The sequence below is a fragment of the Schistocerca americana genome, chromosome 7, assembly GCF_021461395.2.
Source record: "Schistocerca americana isolate TAMUIC-IGC-003095 chromosome 7, iqSchAmer2.1, whole genome shotgun sequence".
NCBI classification, from domain to species: Eukaryota; Metazoa; Arthropoda; class Insecta; order Orthoptera; family Acrididae; genus Schistocerca; species Schistocerca americana.
The window spans coordinates 108,349,405-108,377,064 of record NC_060125.1 but is presented as its reverse complement, the minus strand read 5'-3'; the positions used below and the strand labels follow the sequence as shown (position 1 = coordinate 108,377,064).

At 38.6% G+C, this 27,660-nt stretch overlaps 1 protein-coding gene across 3 annotated transcripts in view; it reads left to right on the top strand.

Annotated features, from left to right (window-relative positions):
- LOC124621952 (OTU domain-containing protein 7B-like) overlaps positions 1–27,660 on the top strand; it is a 103,586-nt gene that overhangs the window by 63,655 nt on the left and 12,271 nt on the right. For all 3 annotated transcript variants that reach the window (XM_047147474.1, XM_047147471.1, XM_047147473.1), the window contains exons 8-10: positions 3,362–3,599; positions 15,407–15,608; positions 17,600–17,971. In XM_047147474.1, the coding sequence (XP_047003430.1) occupies positions 3,362–3,599; positions 15,407–15,608; positions 17,600–17,971 (812 nt within the window). The remainder of the gene's footprint in view (positions 1–3,361; positions 3,600–15,406; positions 15,609–17,599; positions 17,972–27,660) is intronic.

The window sequence follows — 27,660 nt, the reverse complement described above, 5'->3', positions numbered from 1 at the left end:
CGCTTGTGCTCATGTTGGCCATAGTGAACGGCACTCCTTGCTGGGTGGCCCCAGCATTTTCACTGCAGAGTTGGTTGCCATCCATTGTGCTCTTGAGCATGTCTGCTTCTGCTCCGATGAGTCCTTCAATATCCGTAGTGACTCCGTAAGCAGCCTACAAGCTCTCAACAAGTTCTTCCCTAAACATCGTTTGGTACTGGCTATCCAGGAGTCTCGTTATGCCCTCTGCAACAGTGGACATCTCATGACCTTCATTTGGACCTCAGGACATGTCAGGATACCGGGCAGTGAACTTGATGACCGTCTGGCCAAACAGGCTACCATAAGCCATATCTGGAGATTGGCCTGCTGGAGACTGATTTGCAATTGGTCTTCCGCTGCAAAGTTTTTGCAATCCAAGTTATCAAGGAGACAGCAAATGTGTGGTGGTCATCCATGCGAGCCACTCGCAGGGAATCTGTTGTCCTTTGCCAGCTACCCATTGGCCATATGTGGCTAACACATGGTCACCACCTCCATCGCGAGGACCCACCTAGTCTCACTGTTGCTCCCCTATGACTGTTGTCAACACCTTGTTGGGCTGCCCACTTTTAGCCCCTCTGCAGTGGACTTTTACTCTTTCCAGCACCCTACCTACGATGTTGGGTGACTATACCTCAACAGCAGATTTAATTTTGTGTTTTATTTGTGAGGCTGATTTTTATTGTACCACCTAAGGGTGGGCGTCTGGCCTCCTTTCAGAGGCCTCCACCCTCCCTCCAGTTTAACTCTGTCACCCTTTCTTTGCATTTGTTTGTCTTGGTGTTCACCTTCTCTCCGTGTGTTCATTTCACCGTGTCTTTTTGGGCTGGGCATTTTAATGTGATGCAGTGTGGCTGGCTCATCCTCTTTTATTCTTGTGATTGGCCAGCCCAGACAATCTGCTCTCTGGTTTTAATGCCTTCCTCTGCTTTTCCCTGTGTTGTATGTTTTCCCCTTTTTCTTGGTCGTTTCATTTTCTTTTTCATTGTGGTTCCCAATTCCTTTTAACCCCTTTTAGTTTCTCAAACTAAATTTGGTTGTTGTCTTGCCTTGTTTGTCAGGAAAAAGGGATGGATGACCCAGCAGTTTGGTCCCTTTATACCCCAAACAAACCAACCAACCAACCAATATGTTACATTTGTATGCTGCACAAACTCACTGGAGCTAGTGCTCTTGTCATTTTCCTATATGTTGCACATGCTTCCTCTCCCTCCTGCATTTCTGTCCCATACACCTGGTATATCCCTCCTAACCATCAGCTATCCTTCCCCTACCCTTCTTGATGCTCCCTGCCTTCTTTCTCCCATTGTCTATTCCCTGACACAACCCCTCACACGAAATGAACCTCAGTCCTGGCAGAGTTTATTCAGCCACAGTGTAGGCATACAGGTGTGTGCATGTGCTGAGGAAGGGGGTGGAGGGGAGGGGGGGGGGGTCTGGCCTGCATTTTTGAACAAATTGAGCTTAAACACTTGTCAGTCACTTTTTCCAAACTTCCAAAAGATGATATGTGTGTGGTTTATAACATAATGAAGAACCTATTCTAACCAATAAAATTTGCTTTCCAAAGAGTCAATGTTTTAGCAAACTGTATGTCATAGCATGAGATCTATTATTCAATAACCTGATTTATTTTTTGTGAGAAGACCATATTTATATATAAATTAATATAGCGGTTATTGTGGCTGTTGGCATTGATATTTTTAATTTCTAATACTTTGTTTATTATTTTTTGTTTCCTGTTTATACCTTCCTCCTCCTTCTCTTTTGTCTGATTTTTTGTTACTCAAAACTTATGTTTGTGGTATCATCATCAGTTCACAATGGCAACAGAACAGTTAGCTGTAAAACGTTCTTGAAATTTAACAGGAGTGACACATAATACCAAAGGAGTGTGATAAACTAATTTTGTGACAGATACAGTCTTTGTGTTTATTTACATACAAGGGCTGGATACAAAATAGTGGTAACACTGCTGTAATGTCAAACCAGTGAGCTACCATCTGTGTTGACACAACGAAGGCCTGTGAGAAGAGTTTTACAGCGAATGGGGACAATACTCTGCAAATCTACAGCAGTGGGTAGCCCGTTGAACATCATACCAATAGTGCAACCCCCTAACATCATGTCTACAAAGATAGAGCAACATTCTTGCCTCAAAATTGAAGTGGCATGAGGTTGGAATATGTAAGAATGTTTCCAGGGACATGCCTGAAGCATGTTGTGATGCAGCATTGCCATACAGCACAGTCGCACAGAGAGTTAAAGTGTTCAGATTAGGCAGAAATGCTGTACTACAGGATCGCCCCCATATAGGATGACCGCACGTGGAGGATAATACAGTCCAACTCCTTTCTTCCTTGTTGGATGCTGATCGCCACTATACTGCATGTGAGTTAACAGCAAATGTCAGAGTATGCCACAAAACTGTGCTCAACATTCTGCACAACGTTCTGGGGTACAGCAAAATTGCAGCACGTTGTATTCCCCATGAAATGGCAGAGATGCAGCAGTAGCACCACCATGCCATCGAACAGGGTTTGTTGAGCTGGTACCAAAGGGGAGGAAACGAATTTCTTTGAAACATTATCACCATCAACGAAACCTGGGCATGTTTGTATGAACCAAACTTGAAACACTGAAGGGATGAAGACATCCTCTGCTCTCTCTCCTTGTCCACAGAAAGTGTGCATGCTACTCCAAGTGCTGTGAAAGTGATGTTCATTATGATGTATGACACTGGTAGGGTAATACTGCATCACACTGTACTACTAAGGGTGATGCTACATGATGCCTACTACTGCACATATGTGCAGCACCACCTTCACCCAGTGCTCAGGTGAAATCGACGACATTTCATAGAACAGCACTCCATCATTCTGCGTGATAATGCATGATGCCATACCACGGCTGCTATCCAGGACCTCTTGCACTGCTGGCAATGGAGGAGCCTGGAACATCCACCATACTCATCTGACATGAGTCCCTGCAATTACAATCTCTTTCCCAAAGTGAAAGAACCACTGCGAGGGATCTGGTAAAACACCAGAGATGACATTATCCATGCCACAGAGTGGTCAGTACAGGACATCAATGGAAATAGATGCACATTTGGCAAAGGATGCCACAAATAACGGGGCTGCTTATATTGAAGGTCTGTTACTATAAGTACATCTGTAAATAGTCATTTCAGAGAAAAATAATGGTTCTCATAACTTTTTATCCAGTCCTTGTGTATTGTATGTGGGGCCTGTGATTGTATTTTGGAATGTTTGTATAGACTAACTGTACCTTAAGGTTTTGTTTAAAACTCATTGGTTTCTGTTTTCCTTCATTGTAGCTGCTGTGCCTCTGATAAGTTCTGACAGACAGCTTCTTCCTATACAATTTGCTGTGGATCCTGGTGAGCAGCTGGTATGGGGTCGTGATGAGTCCCAACCCCATTTGGTACGAAAACTCAGTCTTGCTCCAAGAGACCAACTTGGTCTTTTGGCAGAATATTTGGATGTGAGAGAACTTCCTCCAGGTCCTGATTCACCACCAGAATCCACCGATGATGGCTGCGACATTGAGAAAAGGTGAAGTTTTCATAAGATTTTACAGTTATGTTGTTCACCACAATCTTTTTATTTGGAATATTGTGGGGAAATGTGTTTATAATTGACATAACCTAATGGTAAAAGCATGGGTGTTTCTTCAGACATGGCAGTAATGCTGTTAATTACTTTGCAGACATCTAGTGACAAAAGTAGGGTAAAATAAGTGTAATAAGAAATTAACACTTGCGTGATGTGAGAGAATTTGTAATGCTTAGCACTGTGGTTAGCTATGTAATTGCATTAAGCAGCTGGTATCTGTAGCATTGTAGGATTCTCCACATCAGTAGCTAGAAATATTCTCCCATTACCTTCCAATGCTTATTTGACTAGGTTAAATAGAGATTTGCCTATAACATGATGGTGAACCAGAATCAAAATTGTTGTGGGACATATTTGCTGTTTAAATCATTGTTGTTGTCCTCCGCCTCTCCTTCTTCACAATAACTTACCCATTAATGACAACCCTGTTTCCGTTAAGAGAATAATACATAATATCATTCCAGTTTGCTCAGTACTATTAGAAGTACCTTGTAATTATTCTGGTCAACAGCTGATATCTTCTAGTTTCTTGAGCACAGGATGACACATCAGCAATGGTTTCCTCTTCGTGCTTGGCATTACAATTTGTAGCTTGATAACCAGACCATATTTCTGGAAATTACCCATGAATCTCTAGAGGCTTCAAATAATTTCCCCCTTTGGTTATTGGTACTGATTTCATTCTTTTCATCTGTCCAGAACATAAGCTGAAAGATAGCTGAAATATTCCTTAGTTTTTGAGATCCAGCAATCTTGTTTCTTGTCAGATCAGGCTGCATCTTTGTAGTGTATACATCTATAGTGCTTTTGAATACTCACATAGCTAAAGTGAATTTACTGTTCAGCTTTATTTTCTATGTAGATGTTGGAGGGGGTGAAGAAATTAAGACTTTGAAGCTTGCTGATGATGCTGTAATTCTGGCAGATGGTAAAACATGAAAGAACAGTGTAATGGAATTGATAGTGTCTTCAGAATAAGTTATAAGATGAATACCAACAAAAGTAAAACAATATAATGCAGTTAAAATAAGTCAGGTGATGCTGAGAGATTTGTTATTAAATGAGACACTGAAGTAGTGGAAGACTTATTGTGGCAGTAAATAACTGAGGGCCAAGACAGAGAAGATATAAAATGTAGACTCACAGCTGCAAGGGTCAGCAGTAGACGATATGAAAATCATAGCATATACAGATGAGGTAATGATTTGGGAAGAAAATGAGCAGAAGTTGGAAGAACTAAATAGGTGACAGAGAGTAATTGAAGAAGTGGGCATGGAAATAAGCTTAACAAAAGGTGAAGTAATGAAAATCAGCAGGAAAATTAGAAAATGAAGGATATAACTTAGAATGTAAAAATTATTAAAGAAATTGATGCTTTCATATATATAGGAAGTAAATTAATGAAGAAAGAAATAATCAAGGATAAAGTTTTCGAGAGAATAGAAAATTATTTGAAATTTTTTTGTTGTTCATAAGACGTAATTATAAATTGGAAAATACCTGCCAACACAAAGATAATGATGTACAAGTCGTAGTATCTGCCAACTGTGACCTAAGGATCAGAATGTTGGACTTGAACAAAGAAAAATGTGCAGAATACAAGCAACAGAGATGCGCTTTCTACGAGGGATCCTGGCAAAGACGAGAAGGGATGGGATTAGGAATAAACAAACAATATGAAACAACCTGCAGATTAAGTCTGTAAAAGAATGTATGGGGAGTAATAGGCTGAAACGGTTTGGCCCCGTTAAAATAATGGGACCAGAAAGACATCCGAGAAGAGCCCTAGAATGGACAGAATCTGGATGAAGACTAATTGGAAAGTTACAAACAAGATCAAGAGATCAGGTGTAGGATGATGTGAACTGAGTAGGACTGCTATGGGAGAAGGTGCTAAATGATAGACAGCGGAAGAAAAGAGAATCTTGGAAGAGGCTCTGTGAATGACCTGCATTAGCAGAAATGTTTCACAGAGGAGGGGAGGAGAAGAGGGTGTGGGAGGAGGGGGAGGTTGATAGTATTTTTGTGGCACATGACAGTGAAGGTTATTATAACATTTTGATTAACATGCACCTTCAAATGACACAAAAACCAGATTTCTTTATTTTAGGTTAGTTTGTGGATATTTTTAATCTTACAAAATGAAACATCCAGTCCATTCAAGAAACTCACAGTGATGGTAATTTTCTTCTCTAATTCAAAAATTTTTGGCTAAAATTATTAAAATAAAATGTTTCTCCTTGTTAAAGTTCTTACGGTTTTTGCAGCTAGTAGTGTTTTTACACGTCGTGGAACATAAAGTAATTCTCATTTCTTACAATTGAACCCTTTTCCTGTTACATGCTGTTATGTTCCTCCTCTAAGGTGAAGCCAGTGAAATGTGTAAGATAGTTGTATATTGACTCCCTTGCAAAATATTTAGGTAAAAACTTCTGCATGCTGAATCACTGTGATAAAAGTCCTTATTCACTCTCCTGTCATCTATAGATTAACATCAATGAAGAGAGAGAACGTAATATAAACACTGTTCATTAAAGTGGCCAGCTGCTTTTAAGAAACTTTTAAAATCTAGTAAAAAATTAAGCAACACTTTAATTATATATTGATAGGAAATACATCATGGCCCTAAGTCACCAGTGTCAAGTAACATCAGTCTGTCCAGACAAACTCTTAAACTTCCTATTTTTCAGCAATATATCCATTACTTAATTCCTAAATAGCACATGCTTTTTTGACTCGACGAAAATAATTGAGTGGCATGTTCTCCTGGCCTTATTCGTGTTCATATAACAGAAACTCCAGGTTGGAATAACATAACATTAGAAATAATTTAGATTGTTGCTTGCCATAAAGATGAGCCATGGAGTTGCAGACAGCCACAACAGGAAGACTATTACACATATAGCTATTGGCCAAAGCCTTCCTCAGCAAAAAACCATACATATTTGCACAGGCAAGCATATCTCGTGCACACTCCGCTGCCACCACCAGTAGCTCCAAAGCAGTGGTGGCAGCAGTGTGTGTGTGTGTGTGTGTGTGTGTGTGTGTGTGTGTGTGTGTGTGTGAGAGGTTTGCTTGCCTGTGTGAATGTGTGTGTTTTCTCTGCTGAGGAAGGCTTTGGCTCAGAGCTACATGTGTTTTCATTGTGCCTGTCTGCAACTCAATGGATCATTGTTACAGTTCCTGATATTGATGTATTTCATTTTCAGTTGCAATACATTTACACCACCTTCCTTCACAGAAGTCTATAGGTATTTTCTTTTCAATTCTGTGGATGCTTTCTCCCTTTCAGTATGTCCGTTTTTGAGCAGGAGATGTATCTTCTTCTCAACATTCACCTTCTTCCTGCTATGTAAATTTGTGCCAGTGGGATCAGAATCTTTGTTTATGCACACAGAATTTGTGTGTTCGTCTGAAACATTTAGTGGAAGTTGTATCTCTACCTCATCTTAGGCTCTTCCAAGTTAAGTGATATGGATTCAACTTCTGTATTGTCTCTGGAATAAGTCACAGTGTTTGAAACAATACTGTTGGTCTTTTCTTCTGACTGCAAGAGTCAAATATTGGAGACAAATTAGCAACAAAATATTTCTTGTTGTTGGTCATCAAATGTATCAATACAGTACTTGCAGAAAGTTTAGCAACATGTCTAAATTTTGATGAATTCACATGTATCCCTTAAGTTAAAACATTTCAGTCAAAGTTTCACTGGATGTTATTAGAGTTCTGAATCTGGCTGTAATACTTTGGAGAGTTAATGTTTTTCAGTTTTGTAAACAGAGCTAAAAAATCTTGTTTTTCCAACTAAAATGTCTTCTTTCTCTAAAACTGCTAGTTCTACAGCTATGAAATTTTTAATGCCACTTGATTACACCCTAGCAATCACAAAAATAACAACACATTGTGGGAAAAAATTCCTACTGATTTGGCCACCTCTCAAACAAATTTATTTTCCTCAGTAAATTCGGTGCAATAATGGTCAGTTTCATTACACGATAACTACCAATTGGCAACACTTGCACAAATCCTGACCATGCAGTTGTATTCTCAATATCTTGTTTGTCATGTATCTGCAGTCAAAATAGGTCTACATATTGCCAATTGGGAGTTATTGTGTAACGAAACTGACCAATCCTGCCACCAAATTTATAGGGGAAAATTTTTATTTGAGGTGGAAGAAAATGAGTAGGAACTGTTTTTCCCTTATTCATATCCTGTAATGAAGTGACAGTAAAATTTCCCTAGCTGTAGGAGTAGCAATTTTTCAAAAAAGAATATTTTAGTCACAAAAACAGGATTTTTTAACTCTATTTACAAAATAGAAAAACCTTCCATCTCCCAAGGTATTAAAGCTACAACAGTGAAATTTTTACAGAAAACTCATAGTTAAGATTTATAATAACATCATGTAAAATATTGACTGAAATACTGTTACTTTAGGGGCACATGCGGATTCCAGGCAATGTTGATCTGTCCTTAAATTTTCTTCAAAAATGTAACAGGCCAAATGTATTATTCCCAAAGGCAAATAAGTGGAAACTATTGGCAGGTAAAAGTAGTATTCTTAAAATCAACGAATTTACTTATTGTAACTCTTCAGGCTTTCCCGGCAATCTAATGACATCTTGGGTTGTCGGGTGTTCTGCCGGATATCAGCGTCGTACTTGCGCGATATTTCAGTCACGTAGCTTGTGACCTTCATCAGGTGCGACCTGAGACTGCTCCTCGAGTGGACCTGGTCCAGTATTTATGCCTATGGCCTTCCCCCTCCACTAATGGCTGCAGGCGCTTCCTCTGTGGTCTGCGCCCATTCCCTGCGACATGCTGGAGCGTTGCTGCTCCGTTTTCCATCCGCTGAGGTTCTAGGTGTTCCCTCTGCTGTCCGCACCCACCAAACCCGCTCCTGGGGGTTTCATCTATGGTCTGGGGTACCAAGCGTTCCCCCTGCGGTCCGCGCCCGCTCACCACGACCTGTTGGAGCGTTGCTGCTCCGTTTTTCGTCTGCTGCGGCTCTGGATGTTCCCTCTGCGGTCCGCACCCACCAGTCCCACTTCTGGATGTTCCATCTTCGGTCTGGTGCACCTGGCAGTTCGTCAGGGGCTCGTTTTCCATCTCCATGTCTCTGGTTCTTCTGTTTGTGTAGTGTTGCAGCTGGCCCCGTTGCTCCTTTAACAATTCCAGAGCCGGATCCCAGGCTCTGCTTAGCTGGTACCCTGTGTCACGGTTCATAAGATCATCAGCCATTTTAATTTCTATCGATTCTCTTATAACACTGTCCCAAAATCTGGGTGTTTGTGCTAGAATCTTAGTATCCTCATACTTCATGGCATGATCTAGTTCTAGACAGTGTTCAGCAATGGCTGACTTAGTCACCTGTCTTAATCTAGTGTGCCTCTGATGTTCTTTGCATCCGATCTCCACAGTTCTTGTCGTCTGGCCAATGTAGGACATGCCACATTGACAAGGTATATTGTAAATCCCTGGTTTTCGTAACACCAAGGCCAGGCCGCCGAAATCGAACATCACAACCGAGGAGAGGCTTGCACTCAAGAAACTACGGGAAGACAAGAGCATTGTGGTACTGCCAGCAGACAAAGGGAACTCCACTGTCATCTTGCAGCGGGTGGATTATGATGAGAAAGTACGCCAACTTCTGGAGGACACTGCATACAGAATTCTGGAGTGTGACCCCACGGACAAGGTGGCCAAGAAGACTAGTGCTCTCTTGAAGGAAACAGGGATGCTCGATAAGATCATCAGACAACTACGGGAAAAAGCGCCAGTGCCACCTAGACTGTATGGTCTGCCTAAAATACACAAGGAGGGCGTGCCCCTACGTCCTATTGTCAGTAATATTGGGGCACCTACGTACACAACAGCCAAGTACTTGAAAGGTCTCCTGTCTCCATATGTGGGGAAATGTATTCACCGCATCCGCAACTCAGAAGATTTCCTGCAACGCCTCAAGCAACTGCACATCACAGATTCGGACATCATGGTTAGTTTTGATGTGGTATCGCTGTTCACCAGGGTCCCACTGAAGGACTCACTAGAACTGATTGCAGAGAAATTTGACGGTGCTCTGTTGGACCTGTTCAGTCATACACTGATATCCACGTATTTCCTTTACAGAAACCAATATTACGAGCAAACTGAAGGTGTAGCTATGGGCAGCCCACTGTCCCCTGTGGTTGCCAACATGTTTATGGAGAGTTTTGAGGAGAGGGCATTGGAGACAGCCACATTTAAACCTACATGCTTCTTTAGGCATGTGGATGACACCTTTGTGATCTGGCCACATGGGATGGACAGGCTCAATGAGTTTCTTGAACATCTTAACTCATGCCACACTAATATCAAGTTCACCATGGAACTGGAGAAGAATGGCCAGCTGCCATTTCTGGATGTACTAGTCCAGAGGAAAGCAGATGGATCAATTGGCCACAGTGTGTACCGAAAACCAACACACACTCATTTATATCTGCAGGCCAGCAGCTGTCACCACCCTGCACAGAAGAATGGGGTTCTGAAGACTTTGGTCCACAGAGCACGTGCCCTGTCAGACCAAGAGAATCTACCTATAGAGATAGAACGTCTCAAAACAATTTTCTCCAAGAATGGATATACGGACAGACAAATTGAGAGGGCACTCCAACCAGCCACTATACCACAGGTACCTGAAGAAGACCAAGATGAAGCAAAGAAGGTGGCATATCTGCCCTATGCTGGCTCTATTTCTGCCAGAATCAGTAGGATCCTCTGTAAACACAATATCAAGTGTGTTTTCTGTCCATCCAACAAGATCGGGGGACTGCTGGGGAGTGTCAAAGACGACCTGGGGTTACGAAAACCAGGGATTTACAATATACCTTGTCAATGTGGCATGTCCTACATTGGCCAGACGACAAGAACTGTGAAGATCGGATGCAAAGAACATCAGAGGCACACTAGATTAAGACAGGTGACTAAGTCAGCCATTGCTGAACACTGTCTAGAACTAGATCATGCCATGAAGTATGAGGATACCAAGATTCTAGCACAAACACCCACATTTTGGGACAGTGTTATAAGAGAATCGATAGAAATTAAAATGGCTGACGATCTTATGAACCGTGACACAGGGTACCAGCTAAGCAGAGCCTGGCATCCAGCTCTGGAATTGTTAAAGGAGCAACGGGGCCAGCTGCAACACTATACAAACAGAAGAACCAGAGACATGGAGATGGAAAACGAGCCCCTGACGCACTGCCAGGCGCACCAGACCGAAGATGGAACACCCAGAAGTGGGACTGGTGGGCGCGGACCGCAGAGGGAACATCCAGAGCCGCAGCAGACGAAAAATGGAGCGGCAACGCTCCAACAGGTCGTGGTGAGCGGGCGCGGACCGCAGGGTGAACGCTTGGTACCCCAGACCGTAGATGAAACCCCCAGGAGTGGGTTTGGTGGGCGCGGACCGCAGAGGGAACACCTAGAAACTCAGCGGACGGAAAACGGAGCAGCAACGCTCCAGCAGGTCGCAGGGAATGGGTGCGGACCACAGAGGAAGTGCCTGCAGCCATTGGTGGAGGGGGAAGGCCATAGGCATAAATAATGGGCGCGCGCGCGCGCGTATACATGTCCCTTTTTCCCCCATAAGGTAAGTCTTTCCGCTCGCGGGATTGGAATGACTCCTTACCCTCTCCCTTAAAACCCACATCCTTTCGTCTTTCCCTCTCCTTCCCTCTTTCCTGATGAAGCAACCGTGGGTTGCGAAAGCTTGAATTTAATATGTGTGTGTGTGTGTGTGTGTGTGTGTGTGTGTGTGTGTGTGTGTGTGTGTGTGTGTGTCTATCAACATACCAACGCTTTCGTTTGGTAACTTACACTATCTTTGTTTTTAGATATATTTTTCCCGTGTGAAATGTTTCCCTTCATTAAAAATAATAGCATTTTAGCTTAATTATACTTCATTCAGGTTTTTGGCAAGTTTCCTTCCAAATATCTACAGAATAAGTCAGCAGAATTGTAGAAGTACTGTTGACATATGTCTGAAAACTATCTCCTATTTATTTCCCATTTCCTTGAACAGAAACTGATGTTGAAAGACCAACTCACAGAGCATTACTTTCTGTAAGTATTCATTGCACTTTTCTTTGGCTAGACATCATGCAACAACACTAGGTAGAACATCTCAGCTGTACCGCTTCCATCACAGTGCAGTGCAATGCTGTGGTGGCATCTACACCGTCTGCGCATCACAGACCAAACTAAAACTGTGCATGCATGATCAGACAGCCTCTTTTGCCGCAGGGAGTCCTATTGCTTCCACAACTGTCCGTTGTGCCTTGGACTGTGCACCTTAAAATAGCAAAAAGGTGGTTATTTTGACACCACATAAAATATTTTCATACTTGACTTAAACAAGGGCTTTATTTTAGTGAATGTTAATCTCTTCTTTTTTGTAACATGGTTATTAATACATTACATGTTTAATCAATAAAATATCTTACAGATGTATTGTTGTTCATGCTAACAAGTTTCCTGTATTAACTGTTTGTAAGATCTTTTAGGCACATTTTGTATATATGGTCCATATTATACTCGCTTCTGTTCTATACAGGGCTTTGTTGTACTTCTTACTCGAGCCAATGGAATCTGTTTAGATGCTCTTTGTGCAGATGATTTCTCCTATTCATGAACATTTTCTGTACATAGGTTTGCGACGTTTTATACAGTTCTGACTGGTGTTGTTGCCTTTGCAGAGGCCAATTTTGGCTTTCTAGATGATTTTAGCCTGATGTCATTGTATTTTGTCTGTTCCCTTGAGTTGTTTCACTAGCTGAAGTGAACTTCTTCCTTTCCATTTTCTTGTTTGCTACTATTTTTTCTAGATAACCCATGCATTTATTGCTGCCATGTCTCAGATGTTAGAAGACATGCGGCAGCCATCTCCTATGTACAACCTATCAAGTGTAATTACATCCACCCCATAATTTGTTACATTGAGGAATGCTGTGGTTTCAGATTTCTGTTTTCCTCCTTTGCTTGTTGCTGCTTCAGCATGCAGTTTACTCAGAAGAACATTTTTATTCTTCTTTCCTTATGACACAGTGATGCCAGATGCTGGTGTAGTATGTTTCACGACAATGGATCTTGTATTTTGCACAAAATAATGGCATTTTCTTTTCTTTGAACTTCTTAGGAAGTTGAAGAGATGTGAAGAAGTTGTTGGTTGTCACGTTTCATCCTTGGTTCACAAATGGCTCCACGGGACACAGAACAATGTAATCTCTGCGTGATAGCACCTTCCTTTTTGTGTCCTCTTTCTCTGATATTTGGGAAAATATTACATACATTTTTAAAAGCTTATTTCGTTCCATGAGCGCGCGCGTGTGAGAGAGTGCACATGTGCATGCGCACTCTCTCTTTGTCGCTACATTAGCAGCAATCGAGAATTTGAGATCATATGTGTAGGGTTTGTTGGGCGTGAACAATGAAGATTTTTTGAATTGTGTTGTCTTCAGTGATGAATCGATATTTCATGTAAGTGAAAATATGAACACACACAATGTGCGCACCTGAGGGTCAGCAGATCTCCATAAGATGGTACAACTGCAGTGAAGGATCTGCTTAATGCAACCTTCAATGAACATGTTATCTCCAGTGATTTTTCCAGATACATGGTGTGCAGAATCACAGCAATCTGAATCAGGGTGACTTTTGGCTCTGGTGATGTCTAAAAGAATCTGTTTGCTTGGGACATGTTCAGTCTCTCCCTGTTTTTTAGGCTAGTATACAGGAACAAGTTGCTCAGATTCCACTGGATTGCCGTGGTCAACTATTCATGACGTTGTTTTCCAGATGCAGCAGGTCGTCAGTGCCTCCGGTGCTCATATTAAACATATTGTGTAAGTGGCAGTTAATGATAAAATCAACTTTATGCCTTTCTCATTTGTTTGGTCTTTTCTGCCCACATCCCGCTCATAATCCATTACATATGGAAACATTTCTATATATGTCTTTCTCGCATTTACAGTGCCAGATTTGCACATGGTGGCGAAAATTGGAACTAATTCCTCCTCCCCCCCCCCCCCCCCCCCCCAAGCGTAATTAGTTTGCACATTAATGCATTAGAATGTCTACCAAGTTTCGCTGATGTATGATAATTAAAGCCCACATTGGACCTCTGTGAGTAGCTGCACTGTAATTATAACCAGTCTGTATGTTACTCATCATCAAGGTTTCTATCAACCACATCTGACCACCACAAGAATCACTGTGTTGTGCACCAAGCACATTGCACACCTTTCACATCTTGTGCCTGCCATCCAAGAACAAGTAATGAATCCACCGTATCATTCTATGTTATCCCACTCCATTGGTCAGAGACTACCAGATGTCAGACTAAGGAATTACTGTCCTATATGCTGGTTACTAACAGCACAGGACAAGCAGCTGCATTTGGAGTGATGCTGTGACTGAGAAAAATGGACTGCTGATGAAAGGTGTCACATTGTGTTCAGTGACGAATTGTCATTCTGTGTTACCCCAGTGATGATTGTTGGTGAGTATGGCGGTGACATGAGTAGCAGTCCCATTCTTCCAGCGTGTTGGTGAGGTGTAGTGGTGTTACTCCTGATTTAAAGGTATGGGGAGCCATTGCATATGCCTTCAGATCACAGCTGTTAGTGATTGAGAGAACTCTGATAGCATGATGGTATGTCACAGGCATTCTGCGTCCTTTTGTTACCTCTCATGCAACAGTATCGAGGTGCCATTTTTCAACATGACAATGCTTGTCTGCACATGGCACTTGTCTCTAGAAACTGTCTACACAATGTTGAGAGACTCTAATGGCCAGTAAGATGCCCATATTTGTCCCCATCAGCTTCATCCCAGTGCTAATATCCAGGATATCAAGGACTAGTAATAACAGTTGTGGGCCTGTTTGCCTCAAGAGAATGTGAAACACCTTTAATACCTTTCCCTACCAAAGCAGTGCATGCATCCAGGCCAGAAGGGGGCACAACATTGTACAGATAAGTGGGCTCATGCTACCAAGTTCTTTATAAATATGATTAGCTGTTAATCACTGTGATAACATCACATACCCTCTCAACCAGTAAAGTTTCATTTTCTCTCTCTCTCTCTCTCTCTCTCTCTCTCTCTCTCTCTCTCTCTCTCTCTCTCTCTCCTCCACTTCTGGATGCTTCACTTTCTTGTCAGGCAGTGTTGTTTTGTTTAATTCAGTTTCTGATAGGATTATGGTCTCATCATTGTTTACTTGAAACTCTCTCCTTCTCTTCAATTAGTTCTTATCCCTTTTAAGATTTTCTTTTCAAATACTCTGTTTGTACCTGTAACATAATTTTTTTTATAAGTTCCTTTGTTAAATAATTGCCCATTTTGTCTGTGTCCATATAACATTAATTTTTTTAGGTTCTCATCTTACTTAATTTAATATGGTATGCCACCTGTTCATAAATATATTCTCTTGATCTACATTTCTGACTTTTTGCATTATGAGTCTGCTTCTTGCAGCTCTATTTCGATTCTCATACTGTTGCGTTCTGTGCCATTTCTTTCATTGCTTAGTAAAACGTAATTAATGTAAACTGTATCTGACACAAAATAATTTTATTAATGTACACTGCATGTATTTTACTATTTACTTAAACTTCAAAATCAGTAATTATTTAATCAGACTTGTTATGTCTTTGATTTAGATTATCGGTATCAATTTAATTATATTTATGTTACGTAAACAGGTTTTCTGAGGTGGCTTCTGACAGTGATCCCAGTGATGAAGGTGTGGCCTTTGGAGGGAAAGCAGCGAGGCAGTTCCAGACAGCAGTAGCAAAACAGTTTGGCAGCCTTAGCCGTCGACTAAGAAAGAACTTTGGATCACTTACGAGAGCATCTAAAGTCAATGCCCAAAAGAAAGACATCCCACTTAATAATCAGCAACAGGTAAGATTCGAGTGGAAGAATAAACTGTCAATCATTTCATCTACATACCTACTCTAGCTTTCCTTTCTGGGTCATAAGAAATGTTTACTTACCCCTGACAAATTTTCCTAGCTTCACCAAAATTGTCTTAAGATTCATATCAGTCCAAAGTTGTAAGTGTTGTTTTTATTGAACATAAGGCTCTGAAAGAGTCGCCCACTGCAGTAAGAATGTGGATAGCCCTCAAGCTTTGTCATCTCCACTTCTGTACCCTGAACAAATTCATTTGCCTGTTAGAGATTGTTTTTTAAGCCACAGCAAACCTTAACCTGTTTTCATTAATATATACAGCCCCTTTTTGTAAGTTATTACTTGAGCCATGCTTTATCAAACAGAGAAGAAAAAATTCCTTCTTTTGCATGTGAATGTTTAATTTGTGTCTACCAAAGATGTTTTGCCTATTCATGCTAAGCATTATCAGTGGTCTATAATATAAAGGAAATTAGTTAATTATACAGATATTGGTGGGATTTTTGTAGTGATCCTTAGCAGCACATTTAAACTATCTAATATTACATATAAAGATGAACCAATGAGTTGCAGATAGCCACATTGAAAAGTCTGCTATTTTAGCCTTTGGCCAAAAGACCTTCTTTAAAAGTAAAAAACAAAACAGTCACACAAGCACAACTCTGGAATACACGACCACTGTCTTGGTTGGTCTCTCTCTCTCTCTCTCTCTCTCTCTCTCTCTCTCTCTCTCTCTCTCCCCCCACCTCTCCACCTTGTCCCTGTATGCTCCCACAAGCAGAACTTCTTTACCGTATCCCACCCCTACCCTGCTATCCCTCCCCCTTCGTGACCCAGTCTCCATGTTTTATTATTATTATTATTATTATTATTATTATTATTATTATTATACGTATCTGTGACTCCCCTATAGGGTGTGTAGCAACTATCCTTTTTCATAATATTGTTACCTTCCCTCCTGGATTTTCTGTTGTTTGATTCAACCATATATTTGTAAATAGGTAAATAAGTTAAATGAACTGTGAAGAATGATTTCAGTTCTCCTATCAAAATGTGTATAATTAAATACTTGTCTTCGTACTACAGAACACTGATGATGTCTAGCATGACTAGGTGAAACAGTTTCAATAGGCACAAATAATTCACTTGCCCTTTTTTCCCCTCATTTTGAGTACAACTGGTGCTGGTACTTTTCGTACCGTCTTCTCAGATTTAAGTCAGTGGGGGAAGGGGGGAATATCCAAAAATAAAATGTTCGCTATCAAAACGATAGATTGCTACACACCAGAAAGAGGAGTTCTTCTTCTGAGGAAGAAGTTTGTCTGAATGACAGGTGTAAAGAAAAAAAAAAATAAATATTTAAGCATTCAGACAAACTGCTTCCTCAGAAGTAGAACTCTCTCACATTCACATGACAACTTGTACATATGTGACTACTGTCTCTGGGCACTAAGGCCCTATTTTGAATGTCATGAAACACTTTTCTCAAACATGAGTATACTTCTTGTGATCTGGCTTGCTGTAAATTTTTTTCCATCTTAATGAGTATCATTACTAGATAAGAGGCTACATTCATTGACTTTCACTGAGCTTTTTCTTAAAATACCCCAAAAAAATTGAGTTCAAAAAGAAGTTTCTTAATTTCTCCCTGTCACTGTAATGTGAATTTTCTGTGAGGATTTTTTTTGTTAAGTGTTTGGCTGGCATATTTCGTAACTGAGTAAACCAACCAGATCCTTTGATTAAATTCATTTTTTTGCAAATTATTAATGACCTGCATAGTTTTTTATTGTTAACATTAGCTGAACATTTGGTCATGACATTAAAGTGCTATTACAGAAAATATATTGCCCATTGGAGAACAAAGTTTGTCTTTTTAGAATATTCTTAAAGTTTCAGTGTAACATAAAGTTTCAGTGTAACATAAAGTTTCAGTGTAACATAAAGTTTCAGTGTAATGACGACATTTATTTTTGTTTTAGGAGCGTGTAATATGTGCCCTTTTGCACACAGAAAAGAGGCATGCTTACCAAGCAGAAATGATACGCAACTACTTGGCTTGTGCTCGTGCCCGATTTGAGCTCCAGCAACAGAAGCAGTTACAACCTCGGCAGTCTTTTCAGTCTGAGGCTCATCCTGGTTCTACAGCCGCTACTTTCACTTCTGCACCAAATACAGGAGTAATGTATGGGGCTGGACGCTCCCGCTTCTATGCAACTGAAATGATGCGTCCCTCAGTTGAGACTCTTCCTCATCAAAAGGCACCTGGTGCTTGTGCGAATGGACGTACTCTGTTCCTTGCCAAATCGACATTTTATGATGATGAGGCATCACATTCTTATGTTGCACCATCGGTAGGAGAAATAGCACTTCTGACAACTTCCTGAGTTTGTGCAAAACATTTACCCTCGCTTTTTTGATTCCTGCTGTAGAGAGTGGTTTGGCATGGTGATATTTTTTCCTATTGTAAAGTTGAGATTGTTCAAGGGTTACTGTTGAAGCATCTGGTATTCGTAACTTAGACCATGACCTGACGCTTGTTTTTGCATGTTTTTAAGTGTTCTTCTATCCATATGTATGGTGTAAAATGGTAGTGTGTGTTTCTGTAATGAAGAAATGTTTAGAAAAGTTTGAGAAATTACCGTGTATTTATTATATTAAAAAAAAGGGGGGAGGGGGGGGGGGGGGAAGGCTTCTGCTCTGTGACAGCTATTTTGTAACCCAATTGGTACAGAAAGTTCACTGAAGGTGAGTTACTGCGCTGCTGAAGGCAAAAGCAAATCTAGAGGGAACAAGTAAGGATTGCGTGTCATACATCATGCACTGAACATAGAAACACTAGGCCTCTTCTCACCCAGTATGTCTTTCGGACATAGTTTACTTTTAATCACCCTCCTAATAAGAATTCTATTTTATTGAATGTTTAAATAATGATTGTTTAGCATCCACAAATAAACAGAAAGTAAACAACAGCCCTTGAAAATCTTCACTTAGATTAATGTCCCGCCTCAGAATGATATTACCACCACTAGTGGCAGGTGTATGTAGCTATGTTAATGCTTATTTACACTGTCCCGCATGTTAAGATAAATTTGAGTGGCCATTAAAATATAACCAAAGATTTGCTTTATGAACTTAATTGAGCTGTAAATAAATGCATTTGTCATATATAGAGTAGGTATTTCCTAAGAATTATAACTGGAAACTGATAGGACTACAAATAAAAAAAAAATTCTCACTGGAAGTTTTTTTATTTAAAGGGAGAATGTCTACAACATGCTCTTTCCTATGTATTGCGCAGTTAAAAAATAGGTGCGGAATATTAACAATACAAAGAAATAGCCTTATAATCAGGAGTAGCCATCAAGAATAATAAAGAAAACCAGTAAAAGTTTGTGGTCTCATTTGATACAGCAACTTATCAGCCCACATGTGTTCTCCAGTCTTCTCCTTCTGCAGATAGCTTTGTCTAACATGTCTGTGCTAGGATGATTTTTTAATCTAAGACTGTATCTGTTTCATTAAAGTAAATTAAGAATGCACTTAGTGTAAGTGTTTAGCTTCTAGTTTCTATGCACCTTGTTGTCTGTGAAAGGTTGCAATCAATTGGGAGTGTGTGTTTGTTGTCAGCAATAACGAAGAGCTTACCAGCTGGTTTAATTTCTACCAAAGTCTTTATGGTACCAAGCAATTAGAGTTGTATTTAATGTATACTCTGTTAGCTCTCTACCTTTCATTTGTGGATGTGCTGCATGTATTCAAAATATGCTACTTTGGCAGCTATTTATAATATAAGTCAGTTCTTGCTTGTTGAAAGAGGTCATTAGTGAGCTGATCAGCTGGAGGTTTCGCAGATTTGTTCTTAAGGGCCATTTGCAAGTATATCTACATCTGTTTTACAGAAGCATAGTACAGTTTGTGGCAGAGGGTACACAGGCACCAAAACATTTTTTACCCTTCCTCATTGTAGTTGCAGAAGACAAGCATGAGGAATGATTGATGCTCTTTTTGCATAAGCCTAACTTTATCTACTTTTCCTGGAATGGTCAATGTCATAGTCAATTTACGCAACACACGTGTTGAAGGAAATAGTGAAATTCTTTAGTTGTGTTGGAATGTAGCCTGTTGGAATTTTGAGAAAACAGCTGTCTTCAAAACAGCACTGTCTTTCCGGTCTCTTTCCTATTGGAGTCTGCTTGCACATCTTACAAAAGAATGTGCCAAGTCTTAACTTGAAATTTCATTTTTATAAAATTATACCATGCTGCCTTAACCTTGTTGTTAATTTCAGTTTTAGAACCTAAATCTTCTGTAGTCACACTTTTTAAGTACTTATCATTCCAGATTCAGTATGAGCATCTCAGACAATCAGTTTCATATTTACATGTAGATCATACTGAAAATTCGTAGTCGTTGTCTTACTGGTATTGAAAGGAAGACCAGATTTTAGATCAGCTTTTCTTGTCTTGTCTAACAAAATAAAAAACCATAAATATTATCACTGAATAAGGCACTATTATTTATATACCTTGAGGATTTTTCAGAGTGATGGATGTTGTATAGTAGGGGTTAGAGATCTTGGTACTTGATGCTCTTATTGTTCATAATTTTCCTTCTGTCTACTACCAATAGGACTCGATAGTTTCCCTTCCATCCATCCACACTTCTTGAGGAATTTCTATCAATTTTGTTTAAACTACATTATGGGATATTTCATGAAGCATTATCAGAGGCCTTTGTTTGCAATCTATAAATTGGATGAAAACATTGTTATGCTGTTCATAACGATTCAGGACAGCATTTCATGCAAAAGATATTTTTGAATCGTGTACAGAAATTATAAATTTTCTGCCTATTCCAGCATGATTGGTACATGTCTAGACCAAAGGCCCCATTATGGTATTTAAACAGCAATTGCTGCATTTCTTTTGTTACTGTTTGTCAGGGATTGTGATGAATATTTGTTTCAGTTTGTCTCCTGGTACGTCATTTAGGTCTAGTGGCCATTTATTTTCCATTGTAGAGGTTGTATTCAGCACTTACAGTATTTCTAACCTGGAATTATCAGTTTTGTACCAGATTATCATTTACAAAGATCAATAGAGCAGCTTGAAATAAAAACTTTACACAAAATTGTTTTTGTTCCTGTTCTCCTTTGGTCTAAACTTGATCTTAAAGATCTTTGTGAATCTGTAACTGAGTTTCTGCATGAATCTCTGTAGTAATTACAGTGAATCTATAGATTTAATGTAGAGATATGATTGAGATTCTTATATAGTTTGTACCAGTTTTCGTGTGTTGTTATAATTGCATAACAAGTAAAATAACTGAATCACTACATCTATGTGCACACTGTGGACAGTGACATGTACGAAATTAAAATCCATTGTTGTATATGACTTATATTATTTAAGATACCTTGATATTGAAGACCCTTTTGGAGTACAGTTTTAAAAGGCAACATTTTCTGCAGCAATATTTATGTCCATGGTATCACCATTTACAATGATGCATAATTAATGAGGAATGTGGACAAATATTCCTCCGATCTTATTAAAACTGCTTGGATACAACTACTATATGTTTGGAATTTGCTTGGGATGTGCTTCACATGCAGTGTATCTTCTGGCTCTTTGTTTTCTGGAGAATATGTTATTTTATAAGATAGTGCTGAAGAAAGAAAATAAGTTTACCATTGTTGTTGTTATTGTCGCCTCAAACGAGACACTTAATCACTTTAGATACTGTTTAAAAAAAATTCCTTGCATTTTATGAGAAATAACTGTACATTAATTTTTCCTCTTTGTGTGCAAAGATCAGTGGTAACTCCAGAATCTCATTACTAATGGGTCATAAATTGTATTAGTTGTGTGTGTGTGTGTGTGTGTGTGTGTGTGTGTGTGTGTGTGTGTGTGTCAGTCAGTGTCATTCTCATTTGCAAGGTGATTATGCCATTCTTACACTGAGAAATAAAGTGGAGTAGGAAAGGAAGATAGATAGAAAGTAATATGATGGATAACAAAATTATGCTTAAAATATTAGATCATATATGGATTGTAATCATGATGTTGAACACGTGTGTACATCTTGGACATCTTGCCAGCTGCTGAAACAGGAACAATAGGAAATGGCCTAATAAATAATTGACATATGCATTTGTGTCTCTGGCTTCTGAATTTTTCTGGTGATTCCTCTGACAAGAGAGAGGATACCATAAGAAATGGATAAATAAACATACAGTTTCTAGGCACTTGTCAGGAGGATCACAAGTTTAACAACAGGATGTAAGAGTAGCAATGAGCTATCAGATGATGTTCAAATTGCATAATGCTTATAAGCTTAAAGTACCCAAATGGCAAAATTTGATAAGTGAACTCAAAAGACACTACAAGTAAAAAAGAAATTTCTTCTTTGTCCTTAATTATATTCCATTTTGTAGCAATACTTGAAGTAGTTACACCTCATAATAAGGTATTGATCATTTGATTCTAATAAATTGTGGTCCTGTGAGAAAGAGGAATGCTTTTCCTTAGAGAGATGGAGCATTATTTAATTTAAACTTACGGACCTTTTTTATTTAGTCTGATCAGATTACTTTTGAAGCTGATTACCAACCATAGATAACTGCTCTTATTTGAGTCGCACTGTTGGAATAATTTGCTTTCCAGTACCTTGCCCTGATCACAAGCAACTTCCATCTTACGTGTTTCAGAACATTTCCAGCATCAGATCTGTGGTACAAAAGCAAAATCATGTACCGAGACGAGAGAGATGTAACATCTTTCCTGTCTCGTCTGTCGTGTAAATTTATTTGCTTCTGTACAATAGGTAAGATGGAAACATGCAGTATGTTGTTTGCTTATGATCAAGGCAAGTGGTTTTTTTAGTTCTCTGAATCAAATGGTTGCAGGCCTCTTAACTGACTTTGTCAAAAGTGATCAAAACAGAAATAAAGGAGAGGATAATATGAGCCTCACACTTGTACTTCATCAACTGACTTGTTAGTTTTGTCTTGAATTTTGTATTTCCATTGCTACTACAGTCATTAAGAATACAAAACAAATAAACTGTGTGTGTTAGCAATGTTATGTTGCTTAGCATGCAATGGCACTTGTAGGAAGGGAGCTGAGTATCTCGTTCAGAGATCGTTTGGGTGATTTTTCTTCTCTTGTCTTCCAAACCTAGAAATGGGATGGCCTTGTTAATTTGTAATTGGCTTTAGCCAACCATCTAGTTTCATTCATAATTATAGTCCTCCTTTCATTCTTTGTAGTGTTTAAGACATAAGTACAAAACGAGAGTAAGACTGAAATTCTCTCACGATCTGTTCCCCTTCCCCCCTTTCCCTGCCTTCTCTTGTTTTCTTTCCTTTCCAATACATGCTTTTTATTTTCATTTTGTGCTTGTGATATTGTTCAACTGTAATCTTGATCAATCATGAACTGTTAGCTCATTGTTACTTCCAGTTTTTTCTTTGCACCTTGTGTCTCTCAGGACACAGACTTTGGTTTAATTTATCCTTTCTGCCACTACATGTACACCTTATTTTGTATTCCTGTTCCTTGTGTTTACAATGAAGTAACTGCTTAAAATTTTGAAATATTGCAAATTCAGTCACTTTAACTCCAGTTTGGCAGCTGGTAAAATATCATTATTATTACGTTCTACAATTGCTTTGAATTGATGATGTATAGCTAGCACTATAGGTTTTATCTGGCTCTCGTTGAGCAAACTATATTTCCTGCAGAGATTTTCTTCCAGATGTCGCGATTGTGAAATTTTGTTTCTTTAATGATGTCATGCTGTGGAATTGAGACAGTTAATACAGAGTTTGAATTGTTCAGAAGGGAAGACTGTTTCAAATTTTTCAATGAACCTTCTCATATCAATTGTAGTATATGGCTTAATTGAAAATGTTGTATAATTAGATGGGGTAATGACATAAAACATTTGTTCTTGTGTAGAATGTAACACCACAATTCTTGCACTATATTGTGGTTAACTCTTAATCACTATTTTCATTGTTGTTATCACACTGTGTATGTGAATGTGTTTTCATTTGTGTTGCTTTTCTTTTTGCTTTGTTGTTGTGTTTGAAACTATAGTTTTAACGAACATATTTGTGTAATATTGAAGAAAAGACATTTATAAGTGTTTAACATCAAAGCTGCTATTTATTTATAGCTGACTAGTTGCAGGCTTTTCCCATTTTCACAAATAACAAATTTTGTATTTTAGATATGGTTAGTACATAGTGTCTTGTGTTCTGTAATACTGAGACTGATAATACATAAAACATATGAAGCTGTTTTGTTACCACCTTTGTTATCAATACCTTCATGCCATAAAGACAAATAGGAAGTGTGGAAGTCACCTAAGCTGATTCAGAAGTTAAAACAGCTCAATTGACAGCACAAAAACATCTTGGAATGAGTACGTGGAGGGACATACAGTACTTGATGCAAATGCATAAAAATAGTACATATTTCACTTCCGGACATTTGAGCAAGAGCAGTTGTGCCTTTCATGTTATCTGTACCACTATATCCTTTACATAGGTGCAACTCTAGTGCTGTTTTGCAGGTGCAATTTGTGGACTCTGTCCTGAAATTTCACATTGCAGTTTATCACAGGTTTTACATGTATCTGCCCTAGATTGACAGAATTTCAGGTCAGGAAAGTTTCTCTTAATGAATTTGTTACAGTGAATACAGTTGACATTCTGCGGATACTCATGTGTAGACCTAGAAACTGCGTGTTAGATTTTGACCTTGAGTAATGGCTTTCACCAAATGGAAATGAATCAAGGAAGGTTTTCTCTGCACTTATCCATCTGTATACTTAGATGGTGCATTAGGTTTCCTGATGTCAATATAACTATCACTCTGTTTATTTTTAGAAATTATCACTTGTAAAATTTTTTTTTTTTTTTTTGCAGCCTACATATGCGTGTTCATGAATGTATTTTTGCAAGCCTGAATAGAGTCACATCTTCCATTTGGGACACTGAACACTGCAATAATCTACCGTCTAGTACTACCTTCACTCTTGTTACTACATTTTCACTGCGTCTTGCCCTCTTCGAGGGAAATAGATTGCATATCCAATCCAGCTTACAGAATTCAATGAAGACATGCAGTTTTGAATCTCTGAGTTCTGTCCATTAGATTTTGCAGTTTTACACATTCTGCAAGAATGAATTATAAAGATGTAAGATACCAAATAAATAACAATAAACTAAAATAAACTAACTATTAATATAATTAATTTTAACAAGAATTTAACATACCTCAAGTACTGGTGGTTTCTTCTCATCAGATTTGCACTAGTAGGCTTGATCACAACAATAAAATATAGTCTACTCACTTTAAACAAAGGTAATGTATAGAAGTTTGTCTCATAAATCATGGACTTTATGGAATTCAGAACTGCCAACATTAACAAAGCTTATTTGCATCTCATCAGTGATAATATCAATATGATGCTTAAACTTTTCAAGAGGCCTTGACTGCTGGATTTGTCACCACTGCCATCTATCACCATCAGTTTCAATTCTAATATGACAAACAGGAATATGTATGCTTTTGAGAGGAAAATGGCATTGGGTTAAAGCATTTTGTGATCAAAAATCTCTGTTATGAACAATTTGGCACTTACCACCTTCGAGAATTTCACTCTGCAAATGTTGATGCAAAGAATTTTACAATAAGACCTTATAAATAGAACTGTCTACACCAAACACATCCTATATACAAAAAATGTGGCTTGTGAAAATGGGTAAGGCCAAAATAGTCAGCCAGTAAAAATAACAACATTTTATGTGTCTTACCTTTGTACTGAAAAGTTTATATTTGTGTAAAAGTTACTCAAATATTAAAATGTGATTTCAAGAATTATTGAACAGTATTGCATTTAAATTTCAGGGATATACAGTGAGTACATTTGCTTGTACTCCTTCTCGTTGTGTTAGCAACATTAACAGAAATTAATATGGGAAGTTTTGTGGTGACTAGGCAAATGACAGATTTATGGAAATAGATAAAATATGATTGTCTCTTGTTGTGAGCATGCTTGGAGTGGTGAACATTTTTGGTAGAATTAACAATTTTATGGAACCTGTAGTGTAAAATTTGCTTATCCAGATGTCCTGGATATTATTGTTGATTCACTTTGCTTAAATGCACAGTTTTGTAGAAGTGTATTGTAGTCTCATCACTAGTAAACACTGCAAAAAGTACACAGCCTTGAATGGAGACGGCTTTATTTTTGCTCGCCATAGGGCTATAATCTGAATGGCAGCATGAAATTTGTTTCATAATTTTGTTTGCACTTATGTAGTTCAGCATTTCACTGATTTAACTGTAATTTGAAAAAATATTATTTTTTAGAAATGTGTTAAAACAGAAATATATATTTTGTAAAGTATTTTGATCTCTTCAATTAATTTTAATAAACACATTTTCTATTTACCCTTTTCTAAAGTTTATTTGCCAGAATACATGAAGTCCAAATCTATCAATTCTGATTTTAAATTTTATATCCTGAATATCCGGTTGTAACTTTTTACAAATGGAATTAAATGCAGACAATTTGTTGATACTATTAATTAGACTTGCCTGCAAATGGTTGCAGGAAAGTTATTATTCAATATATTTTCAATCTTTAGTTTCTTTCATACATCCGGAATTTAATGGTAACATATGTTAATTTCCTGTGCAATATTTACTTTACTTGTTCATGATATATTTCCACCCAGATCATCTTCCTGCTATCATAGCTCCAGTGCACACATCAATTCTGTATGTTGTTTTTAGGTAGTTCTAAACTCAAAAATTATGACTCCATCATGTACACAATCCTGCACAAACACTTACTCGTTTTTCCTTCTGTCGTGATAACCCTAGTACATATCCCAAGCATTGTAAAGTTTCTGTGATTCATTCAAAGGAGGATTGTTTTTTTAAAGGCTGCTGTCACCCATGCTGTATGCATGAAATCTTTGTCTGATGCCATGAAACATGCATGAATCCTTCTGTTCACTTTTTCATATGATCCACTTTTGGTGTGAAACTATCTGATTCTGTATCCTTCAGAAGCTACTCCATCTTGTTCCCAACAAGAACACAGTAAAGCAGACATAATGGTGGTAAGATACTGGAATGGTTTCCTTCTCCAAAACATCTTCTAAAAAGTAATTGGATCTCACTGTAAAGAAGCATTTTTCTCTTTTCAGGCATGTGTTTTACATAAACATAACATTTTTCTTTGACAGTAAATAGTAAGACTTGTTGGGTTTTGATGTGCAGTGTGCTATTTCTAGTAGTGCCGTATCTGTACCATAATTATATCATGGTAGAGTTTCTTAGATGGTACAAAGTGCCATCAGATTGTTTCCATTAATATGTTGGTGACATATTTGTGGTCTGGTCTTGTTGTGGATTGGAGTAGTTTAAAAACTATCTAGAACACTTAAACATGATCCAGACCATCATCAAAATGAAGGAAACAGAGGTAGTCAGGCAACTGCTTTCCCTTAATGTTTTAGAAAAGCGTAATATGTGGCTTCTTGTACAGGAAATGAATCTTATAATTGTAACATCCTCACCTTCAGCTACTGTCATGACTCTGAGAAATACTCTGCTAAGAACATATACTCCAAGGCAGGGCAGTCTTGCTGAGGAATAGTTCAACCGGTCTGTAATTGTCAATAAAAATCGATATTCTGAAAAATTGAGCAAGTGGTGCAGCAAACTTTGTTGTTATCGAAATTGAGATAAAAGATCCAACCATTGCATATTTCACATATGGCAGTACAATCGCTTTGAAAATATGTAGACTGTACTGAAAATGTGATCTTTTTTCCTTCCACCAGTAATTACATGTACTCCACAAGGATAGAAACAGAGTAGGCGTCTGAACATCAGATGTTTAGCATATACAATAAAAATGCCATTTCGTATGACATGGCACTCTCTTAAGAGCATAGGAATTAAATGAAAGGCATACCAGAGATTATAGTGACCAATCAGAACATTGATCACTT